The sequence below is a fragment of the Myotis davidii genome, unplaced genomic scaffold (assembly GCF_000327345.1).
Source record: "Myotis davidii unplaced genomic scaffold, ASM32734v1 scaffold88, whole genome shotgun sequence".
Classification (NCBI taxonomy): domain Eukaryota; kingdom Metazoa; phylum Chordata; class Mammalia; order Chiroptera; family Vespertilionidae; genus Myotis; species Myotis davidii.
In genome coordinates this window covers 5,303,493-5,316,776 of record NW_006300377.1, presented here as the reverse complement: position 1 = coordinate 5,316,776, position 13,284 = coordinate 5,303,493, and the positions used below count along the sequence as shown (strand labels likewise).

Sequence of the window (13,284 nt, the reverse complement as noted above, 5' to 3'; positions counted from 1 at the left end):
CATGGCAGGAATGGCAATGCCAGCAATGAGGGAAATTCCCACTGGAGCACCAATCAACGTGCCCAGCTGCCAAAGAATTTTCTTCTTACGGCTCCATGGCTTCTTGCCCCAAAATGTGCAGCCAGAGGGGCTGCAGAGGAAACAATGAAGTTAATGTCAATATTACAAATAAATGCAGCTGTTGTCACCAGAGGGCTTGATAAGAGCAAGAACCTTCTTTTCAATAGGAGTGGTTAACAGTTATAAGAAGTTACAGGAAGTGAATATATTACACGAGGGAACAAAGCACAAGGCCAGACTACTGCAGTTCTGGGTACTTTATTATTTTTTGCAAAGGCAGACCTCCAGACTGGAAATCTCTTTTCTTTTCTGAATTCTGTCCTCCCTAACCCACCAACACTGACCCAGCTTTCTTGACTGATACTTCTTGGGATCTTGCATAACCTACACATTTGACGCCTCATTCAAACTGCATTGTGCCTCGCAGCTACTGAACACTCTAATTTGCAAAGTTTTCTTGGCATATGTCCTACTACATCCAACAGATATTGCAAACCATATTTGTAGTAATGGACAGAAAAATACAGTGTCACAGCCTTTTTGTCAGTTTCATACTCTGAGTTTGGCTACTTTTACACTCACCCCTTTTGAGTCCAACCATTTTTTCTAAATCCTCACCGAGGATATTTTTCCATTGATTTTTAGAGAGAGTGGAAAGACACAAAGAAATATCGATATGAGAGCAACACATCAATTGGTTGCCTCCTGCACACATTCTGACCAGGGCCTGGGTTGAGGAGGAGCCTGCAACCGAGGTTATGTGCCCTGACTGAAATCGAACCTGGGACCCTTCAGTCTGCAGGCCGACGCTCTATCCACTGAGCCAAACTGGCTAGGGCAAGTTCAACCATTTTTGCTTTCTTCCTTTGTCCTGTCTTCTCTACCAGATGGGATAAGCAATTTTGAAAGTAGGGATCATATCTTATCCACCCTTGTATCCCTATTAATTGATAGACTATAAGTACTCAAATGTTTGCTAAACTAGAAATTAAAGTGTTGTATCCACACAAGTATTAAATTTGTAAATATTAACTCCTTCAGGACAAAATTTTAATATTCACTCAATAAATTCTTTGAAAATTTTTACATGCAATGAACTAGAAAAAGGTAACTCTAGCTTTAAGAATTAATACAGTTTAGCAAAAGCAGACATGTACATGAAGTGAAAGTAATGATGACATTCATAAAGAAACATTTAAGGACTATCAATGAAAAATGAGGCAGAAAAGGCCAGGGGAGGCATCACAGATGAAATACCATTTAAGTGGCCCTCGAAGAGTGGGTAAGAACTGAACAGGTTGAGATAACATAGGGTTGCTCGTGCCCTGGCCAGTGTGGTTCAGTTGGTTGAGCGTCGTCCTGCGCACCAAAGGATTGTGGGTTTGATTCCTGATCAGGACACATGCCCAGGTTGCGGGTTTGATCCCTGATTGGGGTGCGTGCAGGAAGCAACTGATTGCTATTTCTCTCTCACATCGAAGTTTCTCTCTCCCCCCTCTCCCTTTCTCTCTCTCTAAAAAATAAATAAATAAAAATAAACAAAAACATATTTTTAAAAAATAGGGTTTCTGGGAGAGGTGATCAGAAAGCATTCCAGGTAAAGTAAAGAACTTTGTGAAGAAGTATGGAGAGGAAAGGTAGCACAGAAAGCGACAGGGAACACAAGCCTAAATTATGTATCTGGAATACAGCATGTATGAAAGCAAAATGGAAAAAGCAAAAAAGTAGATTAGGGCCAAACTTGGAAAGCCTTAAAAGCCAAAATAGGAAAATTGAACTCTATCTTGAAGGTAATGGAAACAGTCCCTGGAAGTTTGCTGAGTTGGAAAAAACATGATTGGAAAGGCGCTTCAGAGGAACATTATTACAGTCTCCTTATGCGTAATGACATGACAGACAACAATATATATATCTTTTTGACATCCTTTTCCCTCAGTCAGTAAGAGAACAAGACTATAAAAGCAATGAACACATTTTTCAACTCACCTGAGGTAATGTAAGTCTGAGATCTCTTTCATACAAAGCCAACAGAATTCACAGCCACATACTGCACAAGTCATATGATTACAGCTTCCATCGTTCATCTTGATAATGTAAGCACTACATCGTGGGCATGGCTTGATGTCATCTGCTAAGGGGCGGCGCGGGAGGAATAAGCAGAAAAACAACTCCAGTTAAACCCTGTTAGACTCTATTAATCATAGGAGTATACATAAAAAAGGAGGCAGTGAAGAACTCTTGACTGAGAATTCCAAATTGTGCAACCCACTTCACTGGAAGGCTGGCTATGTCTAGACCTCAGGAAATTTCATTACATGAATCCTGTCTTGTATCAAGCTGCCTATCCCAAAAACTGGCATCTTACATACCACTTGAGCCATAATCTCAGAAAGGAGACTTCCCTAGAGAAAGATGGTTTCAAGAAAAATGGAATTTCATCAGCCAAAAGGCTGGCAGAATTAAAAGTAGAGTCGAGCAGGAAGAATAGTTTGCAGACTGGAATTGGCCTTTAAGTTTTGAAAAACTTTAGTTCAGGAAACTCATTTCTTGGACTCAGCAAATTTCATTGTGATTTGCTCTTACCGCAACCACAGTCCCTTCCCAAGATTCTTTCAAATTAAAAACCTAAAAACAATGGGGTATGCTATGTAGCATACACCTGGCAATCTTCACAGCAAGCTAGGAACTATCCTATAAAATGACAATTTGAGGAGATTATGCTGTGCCAGGAAAAAGTGAATGATAAAATCTTTCCTACTAGCCTCTCCCAAATGACGTCAGTGAAGTAAGTACATTTATAAAAGGCAATAAACCCACTGACATTTTAAAATGTTTTCTCTGACTTGTAAAGGTTGGAACTGAATGTGTGATATTCCTACTTTTAAGGTTAATCATTAATCCACACTAATATTTCCTGTCTTTCGATCTGCACCCTACTTCCAAAAGTGTGATGCACTTAAAGCTAGTAGGAAAACATTACAGATTAAAAAACTAATTAAATATCTCTTTGTTCACAATTAAAGTTTTGAAAAAGCTTCCAGTAAAAGGACCTAATTGCTCTCCAACCTGGACATATTACTACGAAGGCAGAAACCAGAGAATTTAATTTTGTTGTATTCCGATTTTATCCGAGTTGGATAACCTATTATGGTCATTGAGGGAAGCTACATATCAATTATAATACTGAAAAGTTTTGCCAAATATCTTCTGATCTCTGATCCCAGGAAATACTTCGTTACACAGTAATGTAATTTCTCCCAGCTTTGGGCTCACATTATGAACTATAAAATAAAGAGACAAATAAGAAAATATCAATTTTTACCTGGTCCCGATTCTTGTCCGTAACTGAGACCCGAAGTGTGCTTGGTCCGTACTCGAAAAGTCTGTGCCCTCTGCTGACGGGCCATATCGCATGTCTGATTTGGATGCCATATTTGCTTGCAGTGGTAGCAGAACTCAGTCTGGCAGCCTTCCCTCCCACAGGTCAGTTTTGGGCAGCTGGCACAGCCATAGGCAATAACAGCATAACTGGGTGAGGAAATAGAATAGGAAGAGATATCAGTAAGGTAAGAATGATCTAACCAAGACAGACAGACATTCATCAGTTCAGTGGAGTAACACTGGCACTCCCACCACCACCTGTGATGTAAAGAAAAACACACGCATGCCAAGTGTGCCTAACAAACTAAAACATATGCTGTGTGAGAAAGTAAATTTCCTCTTGAAATTCTAAAAACACAAATCATTTATTTCCTGAAAAAAATAGGGGGGTCATATTTCACCTGAATTTCTAGCATATATCCAGTCATAGTTTAAGCTGCTTTAGGAGCAGTTTGCCTCGGCAAGTTTCATAAATAACAAGGTACAAAACGATTTCCTCCCGATGGTTCGTTATATTTAAAGAGGTTAGAATTTGTTTACACAAAGGACAGAACACTTGTAAAATAAAAAGCCATAGCAAAAACTAAAGCAAGTATACGTTTTCATTTTTAAGTTCCAAAGTGAAGCTGGTCTGACCACAGCCTGAGACAATAGCTATAGATGGATTCATGGTTAACTTCTGATGAAAGCTCATATTATCTTTCTATACATTTTTTTCCTCCTTTCCCTCTCATTTTCTCTCTCTCTACTCTCTCTCTCTCTCTCTCTCTCTCTCTCTCTCATCTCTCCTTCTCAAATATTTACTTTGAAATATCTTCTTTCTTGACAGGCTCTATAATCCAAGAATATCACTCATCTATGTCATTAATTAATACAGAAATAAGGCCATATCTCCTCCCCTCTCTTCTGACCCATATTCTCAATAAAGATGGGCAATTCAAGAATGTATCAGCACCAGCATCAAACTGTTTCTTATAACTCATGTTTATTTACCAAGACTTACTCTCCCATAAACAATCCAATATATTTACAACTATTAGTCTTTCTAATTCTAAATATGTCAACTAAATGCTCAGGTTACACTAACAAGTGGACACTTGTTTACAAAAATTAAAGTAATTTAAAGAAACAAATGAAAAACAGCAGTTGTTAAATTTCACACAATTTTTTGACAGGTCAATGACTGCAGGATTAGGTATTACCATTTGGGTTTTGTTGTCCCCTATTCCACGTTCTCCTGCAAAAACAAAAAACCTCAAACACTTACACAAAAGGCTAATCATGTTTTCTTGAATTTATCCTATGGTTTATTTATTTGCATGTAGATAAGAGAAATTCAAATTCTCAGGTTTATCATAGATTCTGAAGTTGATTTGAGGATGATACTGAAACTATCAATAACAAGATATCATCTATGTTATATAATATACACTCTATGAAAACCCTTCTCAGAAAGAGCAAATGATTACAAATGATTCATATCGTGTAGGAGTTCTGAGAAAATCTACCTGCAAAATAACTACCAAAGACAAACAATGTTTTTGCTGAAGAAAGCGACTTGCTTGCTGTTGTGTGCTAAATGGGAAAGGCACTGGATGATCTCAGAAAAATATTAAGCCAACTTCTGATGATACAGATTAGACAGACTACCAGTCAGGAAGCCTTGAATATTTCGTAATCCATTCCTACCTTTCATGGTGGGAGTAAATAGTTATTAACGGATTCCCCAACCTCTTCTTGAAAAATAAGAACATTTGATAGGACTTACAATATCAATTTTGGGTGTAGAATTTGGTTCTAAGCAAGTAAAATAAACCCAAATACTCATGAACCCAACGCAATCTATTACCATGACACAGAATTACTCAGGGCACAAGGTTTGGCACTCCTGTTTTTGGGCGCCTGGTCTGAGCTCCTTGCTCCTGACTCATACTGTATGACACTGTGCTAATTAAAATCTACAAACATTAGCTTCTATCCCCAAAATGGAGGTATAGGTGCTTGCCACCTTCAAGTGTTACTAAACATATTCTGAAACTGCATTTGAGATCCTTCCCTGACAGGAATGGCATAAAATCATAGCACTTTTGTTGTTGTTGTTATTGTTCTACTTCCTTGCCTTTGTACACTCTATTCTTTCTGTCTAGAAATGACCCCTTTTTACTTCTTGCCCTGGAAAATACTTATCCATGTAAAAACCAGCTCAAATGTCATCTTCTCTGTAAAATCTACTTAACATCTCTAGGCAGCTGGTTACGTACTTCATGCCTGTGCACAATTACACTCCCTGCCCCCCACACACACATACACACTGTACAACGCCTTCAGTGCTCACAGGTCAGGAGGCTGGGCAATGGTTCGAGGCTGCAATTTACTCTGGCATGGGTATACCTTGAGAGGCCCCTAGAGAAAACAATTACTCCATAATATTTATCACATTATATTGTAATCATCTGTTTCCGTGCATACTTCCCCAATCAGACTACACTCAAGGAAAAGTACCATCCATTTTTTAATCTCCAGGGTCTAGCACTCTAATTTATGTCTAAAATACCTATGTTGAATGAATGATAGAGACCTTTTCCTGCTTAGGTTTTTTTTTTTTTTTACTTTTCCCCAGGGCATTCTAGCTCTTTTCCTGGGCCATTACTCTGCCCTAAAGCAATCTTTTAAACTTATCCATGTACCTATTTGGGTTACAATAAATGTCAGGTACTATCACTTAATCCTAAAATTTTGTATAAAACCACTTTAGGGGTAAACTTCTAAGTTCTAAATAGGGCAATCTTCTTCCCCAGGTAGTTGAAAAAACCCTTATCCTTGAGAGGCCAAATCTGCCTTGACCATCTTGTTTCTTTTCTCCCAGGTCTCACACTGGAACCTCTCCCCTACCCTGCTATCAGCTTAATCAAGCATTCAGGTTTGCTTAATTAGAAGCTAAATAGAAGATGCAGGAAATTACATGTTGCTAAGAATACAGGTGCATACCTTTTCCCCCTTAAGTTCATACCATTTTTACTAATTTTGTTAATTTCCTAAGTCTTCAGAAACATCATAATGTGTGAAAGGCTAGACCACATTACCTAACGTCAGCCATGGTGGGGAACATCTCATTAGTATGAATCTGATTATGTTCCAACAGACCCTGGTAGTTAAAAGTGTTCCTACAGACTGACAAATCTCAGAGGGAAGGTGTGTATGTGGGAGAGAGATTAACCAAAGAACTTATATGCATATACGCATAACGCATGGACACAAACAATAGTGTGCCTGAAGGCCTAGGAGCGAGCGGGGTCAATGGGGAAAAAGGGGCGGGGGGGACATCTGAAATAGTTTCAACAATAAAGATAAACTTTAAAAAATAAAGAAATGTGTTTCTGTACTTCCAAGCTCCAGGCCAGGTAACTTCATTTACAAATTAACCCTCGCCCTAACCGGTTTGGCTCAGCCAAAATAGAAGATGCATAGAGCGTCAGCCTGTGGACTGAAAGGTCCCAGGTTCGATTCCGGTCGAGGGCATGTACCTTGGTTGCGGGCACATCCCCAGTGGAAGGTGTGCAGGAGGCAGCTGATGGATGTCCCATCGATGTTTCTAACTCTCTATCCCTATCCCTTCCTCTCTGTAAAATCAATAAAATATATTTAAAAAAAAATTAACCCTGAGCACGTGTAAGGGTGGGAGATATAGTCAAGTTGTCACAATAAACTGTACCCTTACTATCTTCTTTTCCCTGGCCTAATTCAAACCCATGTCACTTCTTGGCAAGACAACTGCAAGGAACTACTATCTGGTCTTCTTATTCCCCACTCCAATCCAAATTCCAGTTCTAAAGGTTATCTATCCTGTTACTCTTTTGCTTAAAATCCTTCAACAAAAAGGAAGAAAATCCTTCAAACCTAAAGATCTTTGCATGGCATAAGTCCGGCCTCTCAACTGAAATCCAGTCTGCCTTTTCAGATTGCTCTCTAGTCACTTCCCAGATCATGCTCCCATATTGCGCATTCAGAAGATAAGGCTTAGTCTTGTATTTTTATACCTCCATACATTTGCTCATAACATTCTAATTTTTTTTAAAAAATATATTTTATTGATTTTTTACAGAGAGGAAGGGAGAGAGATAGTTAGAAACATCGATGAAAGAGAAACATCGATCAGCCGCCTCCCGCACATCTCCTACTGGGGATGTGCCCGCAACCCAGGTACATGCCCTTGACCGGAATCGAACCCGGGACCCTTCAGTCCACAGGCCGACGCTCTATCCACTGAGCCAAACCGGTTTCGGCCATAACATTCTAATTTAAGATGTTTTTTTTCTCTGCCCACTTCTTTGTTTGCTTGATATTAATTCCTACACATATTTTTCAAGGCCCAGATCAAATATTACCTCCTTTGTGAAGTCTTTCTTGGTTTATTTTATTTTAATATTTTTAATCCTCACCTGAGGATATTTTTCCATTGATTTTTTTTAAAATATCATTTTTTAAGAATATATTTTTGATTTCAAAGAGGAAGGGAGAGGGAGGGAGAGATAGAAACATCAATGAGAGAGAATATTGATTGGCTGCCTCCTGCACAGCCCCTACTGGGGATCAAGCCCACAACCAATCCGGGCATGTGCCCTTGACCAGAATTGAACCTGGGATCGTTCAGTCTGTAGGCCAAACCAGCTGGGGCTGTGAAGTCTTTACTGACACCATCATGCAAAACCTTTCATGTATCCAATAAGAGGATTCGTATTTGTTACAATTATCTATCTATCATCTATCTATCTATCTATCTATCTATCTATCTATCTATCATCTTTCTATTTATCATCTACCTATCTCTTCAACCAGGTCAAACTCCCTGTCAAGAGGACCACTTTTAAGTCCTTTTTGTAATATCTAGTACTAACCTAAGGTTCACTTTATAATTATCCAAAGTGTCTGTTGAATGATCACCTGTCTGTCCTCTTCTCAGCCACCCTCCAGTTATCTGTTTCTCTTCCAAAAACTGTGCTGTTTGTATGCCTTATCTTTTTTCTCAAAATTCAACTATTCATTCTATTCTTCTGGGAGCTGAGAGATTCTGTTCACAGTGTTGTAGAAAAAGTTGGAATATAGACATCCTAGTCTAGAGGAGCTCCCTATCTACTCAGAGATCAAGATTCATAGTTAAATAAGGACACTAACAGAAGGCAGGCCAGAATAACTGTTAAAGGAATTTACCAAACTGCAAATAGTCAGGGAAAGTTTCACTTTCACCTTAAAGATGCCATAGAAAAACAAAAGCATTTCCTGGTAATTAAGTTTGGCACAATTATACCAGATTGAAGACTTACACTGCATTAGTATTAACAAGATTTACAGTGTATATTAGCATTCTTAAAGGAACTAAGAAGCTCAGAAAGCTCAGAAATAAATTTGCTTTATTTTGTTCAATCCAGTATTTCACAAGCTTATCTGATAACAAAACCATTCTCTTTCCAGTAATGCCTATAACGTATCTTGGGAAATATTGATCTATGTGAAAAATAGAAAATAAGATAAAAAGATGGTTGTAAGCTTTAAAGGGCTTAAACTGTAAGGATAGATCATATAAATAATGAGTTATCCTATATAATAAAGAGCTAATATGCTAATTAGACTGGACAGCAGAACAACAAGTAGGCTGGGCTGCAGGGCTTCGAGGCAGCTGGGGCCGAAGGCAGCAGGGCTGCAATGGACCGAGGCAGCCGGGGCTGTGAGGGCCGAGCCCCTGGCACAAATTTTGTGCATCGGGCCTCTAGTTAAAGATAGAAGAAATCATCTTATAGATCAGGTATGAGCAGTTTTAAGCAGGGGCATGATATAAAATGTTCCACTACAGAATGAGTACCTTGGCAAATATGAGAAAGATGTACTGGGATGAGAAGGATGATGGAGGTGGTGGGTAAGGGAGATAGAGTGAAGAGTTGTGACATAGAAGGTATGGAGTAAATGAAGAGAAGAGGTCCAGGAAGGCTTCAGAGAGAAAAACTCCTCCTTCACTGACTGAGAAATCCGCCTTGTTCAGAGAGCTTGGTCTTCCCGCATAAATATGCTAGAGGCAAACAGAAGCTTCCTGTTTATGGGATGGTCCAGTCCAGTAGTCTAGGAAGGCCAATAGCTGATACTACCTGCTGCAGTCAGGTGGGAGGGGTCCTGTACAGGGGAGGATTCTGCAATGAGGGGCTAGAAGTGGTGGACCTGCACAAAGAATTTAGGTCAACAGCCTTATTTCCTATTCATTTGGAGAGAAGATCTACCCTGTTGCCTCCTTTGCTCACCTCCCAATCTTCTAGAGATTCTGCAAGGGTTTAATGAATGACAACAGGGCACATGAATCATGTACATGATTTGTGGGTTTCTGAAAACACCTCATATTTAAGCAGAGACTCTACGGGGTAACAAGATCAACTGCACCATTTATTAGCTACTAGAGGCCTGGTGCACAAAAATTTGTGCACTGCCACTGCGCTAACCAGCCATGAGCCTGGCTTCTGACTGAGCAAAGCTCCCCCTGTGGGAGCACAATGACCACCAGGGGGCAGCTCCTGCATTGAGCATCTGCCCCTTGGTGGTCAGTGTGTGTCATAGTGACCAGTCATTCCCAGTCGTTCTGCTGTTAGGGTCAATTTGCATATTACCCTTTTATTATATAGGATGAGACACTGGGTCCCATACAAGCTTCTCTGCACTGGTTTCTCTCTTATAAAATGAGTTTACCACCATGTACCTGTATGAAACTAAAATGAAATTATTTCTGGGCCTAACTGGTTTGGCTCAGTGGATAGAGTGTTGGCCTGCGGACTGAAGGATCATGGATTAGATTCTGATCAAGAGCATGCACCTCAGTTGCAGGCTCAATACCCTGGGCGGTCAGCCCTGGGACGGGGGTGTGCGGAAGGCAACCAATCAATGTATCTCTCTCACACTGATGTTTATCTCTGTCTTTCCCTCACCCTTGCACTCTCTCTAAAAATCAATGGGAAAATATCCTAAGGTGCAGATTAACAAAATAGAATAAAACAAAACAAAATTAAATTAAATAATAAAATTAAATGAAATTATTTCTGAATGAGGTCTGAGTCTGAAAATTATAAAGAACTATACAAATTTTCATTTAAAAGTATGTTTTAAAGATTATACTTGGTAGTATTGTGCTTAATGATATTAAATAACAATGTGAATGTTTCCCCACTAAAATTAGTTCCCTTATTTACAACTAAAATAAGATTGTTTCAAGTATGGGAAAAGAAAAACTTGAAACTCTTTGCTCAGTTCTACAAATATTTTGCAAACAAATCATGAAATCTTTTAATATATAGTGTTCTCATTATCGTGAGTAATCACAGTGAAACTATTGATCAGAACTCTGTAGGGTCACTTACATACTCCCCTCACCCTGCCAAACACACACTTTGAGAATGTGATAAATTTGGCTGGTAAGAACTTGATCTGTGAACAGTAAAGATGGTCAGGTATTAGGAGAGATAATTGGGGCTTAGGCTATGTCCTCATGTTCATCCATGATTTTTACCAGACCCAGAAGAGTCGACCAGTTTGATTAAAACAAAACAAGCTAATTTTCTCCCAGCATTAAAAAGAAGCAAAACCACTGGTCACATCTCCAAGGAACCCAGACACCTGTTTGGGAAGTAACAGAATTTTAAAGTTACCCCTTATTTATCTAATACCTTCAACTGAAGATCTCAAAACACTGTGCAAACATTAAGCTTCTCAAGTCAGGAAAGGATCAGGCTTATTTTAGGTAAGAAAAATAAAGTAGGCAAGAGCTGTTAACAATAGGAATCAGGAAAGGAAATCGATTCTAGTATCCTTGCCTCTCTCTATGTTGTCTTTAGAGCACACTTGTTGAAATGACCCAAACGTTAGCGTCCCCAATAATGCTGACAAACCATGCTTTTAAAACAGAGGTTGCGAGGAAAGAATAGTGAACTTGGTTGGGAGTTAAGACTAGTGTTTACACTAGTTACATGACTCTGAACAAGTCACTCACTTTATTTAAACTTCGGTTTCCTCACCTATAAAACTAGATCAAATTTATGTTATCATGTTGCAAGGATCAAATTAAATTATGTATGCCTGGCACATGTTGCCAGCTTGCTTTCTTTCTCCAGACTTCACCTTCTTTAAATCACAGATAACACATTTTTAAAAATTATACATAAAAATGTTATAATTCTTTTAAATAACTAAAAAATAAACTCGGGAAAAAGAAAAGTAAATAATTTGCATTAAAAAAAATAAACTCGGATGACAACTGATGCAATACTTGGCTAAATTAGAAAATGGCCTAATTTTTTAATAACTTCAAAATCAGGAATGGTTTGAAGTTGTCATCGAGATTGTAAATTAATTCCTCTCCCTTTTTATTGATGTGAGCAAAGTCAAGAGTTTGACTTCAGAGGAGTAATAAACAAAAAGGGAGCTTTTCCAGAAAGATAATCAGTGGTGCCACATTTCTCAGTTAAAATTCAAGGAAACTCATATCTCACAAAAGGAATTAATATACTATTCCCAAGTGAACAGTGCTCATTTAAATTCCTTTGGTTCAGAAAATAGATCAATAGTGTCTGTAAAATGTGAATACCATGTAAGTTAACCTCTTAAGGCCAGTCGGATCACCAGGTAGAAGCAAAAACTTCTAAGAGCCTACACAGTTCTTTCTCATCCTTAACTGAAAGTGAAAGTGATTTACCATAAACACAGGACCATTGACAACAGCTTCTGAGTAATTTAGAAACCCCATTGCAGTGAGGTTAAACAACACACCCATCTCCAAACAAGTCTGGCGGCAGATAAATAGAAGCAGCTAACTTTTTTTTACTCCCCTAACCAGCCTGTGCCGGCTTCTTTTGAAGGAGACGAACAGCAGCATGGAAATCTTAAAAACAGCCTTGCCATGCAGGCTACAGTTAAAAGTCCTTCTTGACTCCCTTGAAGCAAAGACCATGAAGCTTTTTACTAGTATTACATTTACCCACTGCAAGGAGTCCTTAGCATCTGTCTGTCCCCAAAACATGACACACAAGAATAAAATGATCTTCCAAGGTCAAAGAACAGGTAATGGCACGCCTGACTCCCGGCCACTTAGAGGAGCCCCTCTCCGCTGCATGCAACCTCTCCTGGGATGTACGGACACAAGCAGACTTTTCTCCGTGGGCGGAGAAGGGGCTCCCCTACAGCTAAATCTGTTGGTATGAGGTCTCTGCAGTGGAGGCATATTTTCTCACTGACCTTAAAAATTGAACATACACGGCGCATTAAAAACACTGTCAAGAACCCAAGATCAGAGGGGCTGGGAGACACATTTTCTCCTCACACATCAACCTCTCCGCATCCTTCTTCTGAGTGCCCGGTGGCTTCCTGGACAAAGAAAGGGTCGGCTCCTCGCCCTGCCCGAGGCACCAGCGTGGAAACCACAGGGGGCCTCCCAACAGCGTGGCACCGATGATACACATGCCCGGGGCGCCCCAGCCTCTCCCCGCACCCCCAGCCCCGCTTTCAGCAGGGGTGCCCAGAAGCACACATCCTCCGCGGCAATGCCAAGCCTGCCTCTGGCCCGGCGGACACGCCCCTCCGGAGTGCTGCCCCCTCGGAATGGCACTCTCACTCCGTCTTTTGCCATACATCCCCTCCTGAAGAGGCACCGCGACCTCTGGACAGAGGGGCATTTACCCGACAAAAAACCGCCCTGCCCCTGACCTGATGGCTACCTCCCTCCCTCCCCGACCGCTCAGCCTCCAGCTCACGCTCCTGGTCAGGGGTGGGGTGCTGGGTGCCGCCACCGCACCCGTCTGGGCTGAGGGATGGCTACCA

The 13,284-nt window shown here is 40.1% G+C and overlaps 1 protein-coding gene across 2 annotated transcripts in view; it reads right to left on the bottom strand.

Moving 5' to 3' along the window:
- The window catches only part of RNF19B (ring finger protein 19B), a 65,294-nt gene that overhangs the window by 23,722 nt on the left and 28,288 nt on the right, over positions 1 to 13,284 (bottom strand). The window contains exons 2-4 of one of the 2 annotated variants that reach the window (XM_015572819.1): positions 3,383 to 3,588; positions 2,047 to 2,191; positions 1 to 130 (exon numbers count right to left, since the gene is read on the bottom strand). The exon at positions 1 to 130 is cut by the window's left edge and continues 45 nt beyond it. In XM_015572819.1, the coding sequence (XP_015428305.1) occupies positions 1 to 130; positions 2,047 to 2,191; positions 3,383 to 3,588 (481 nt within the window). The remainder of the gene's footprint in view (positions 131 to 2,046; positions 2,192 to 3,382; positions 3,589 to 13,284) is intronic. The other variant, XM_015572820.1, reaches the window with a different exon arrangement.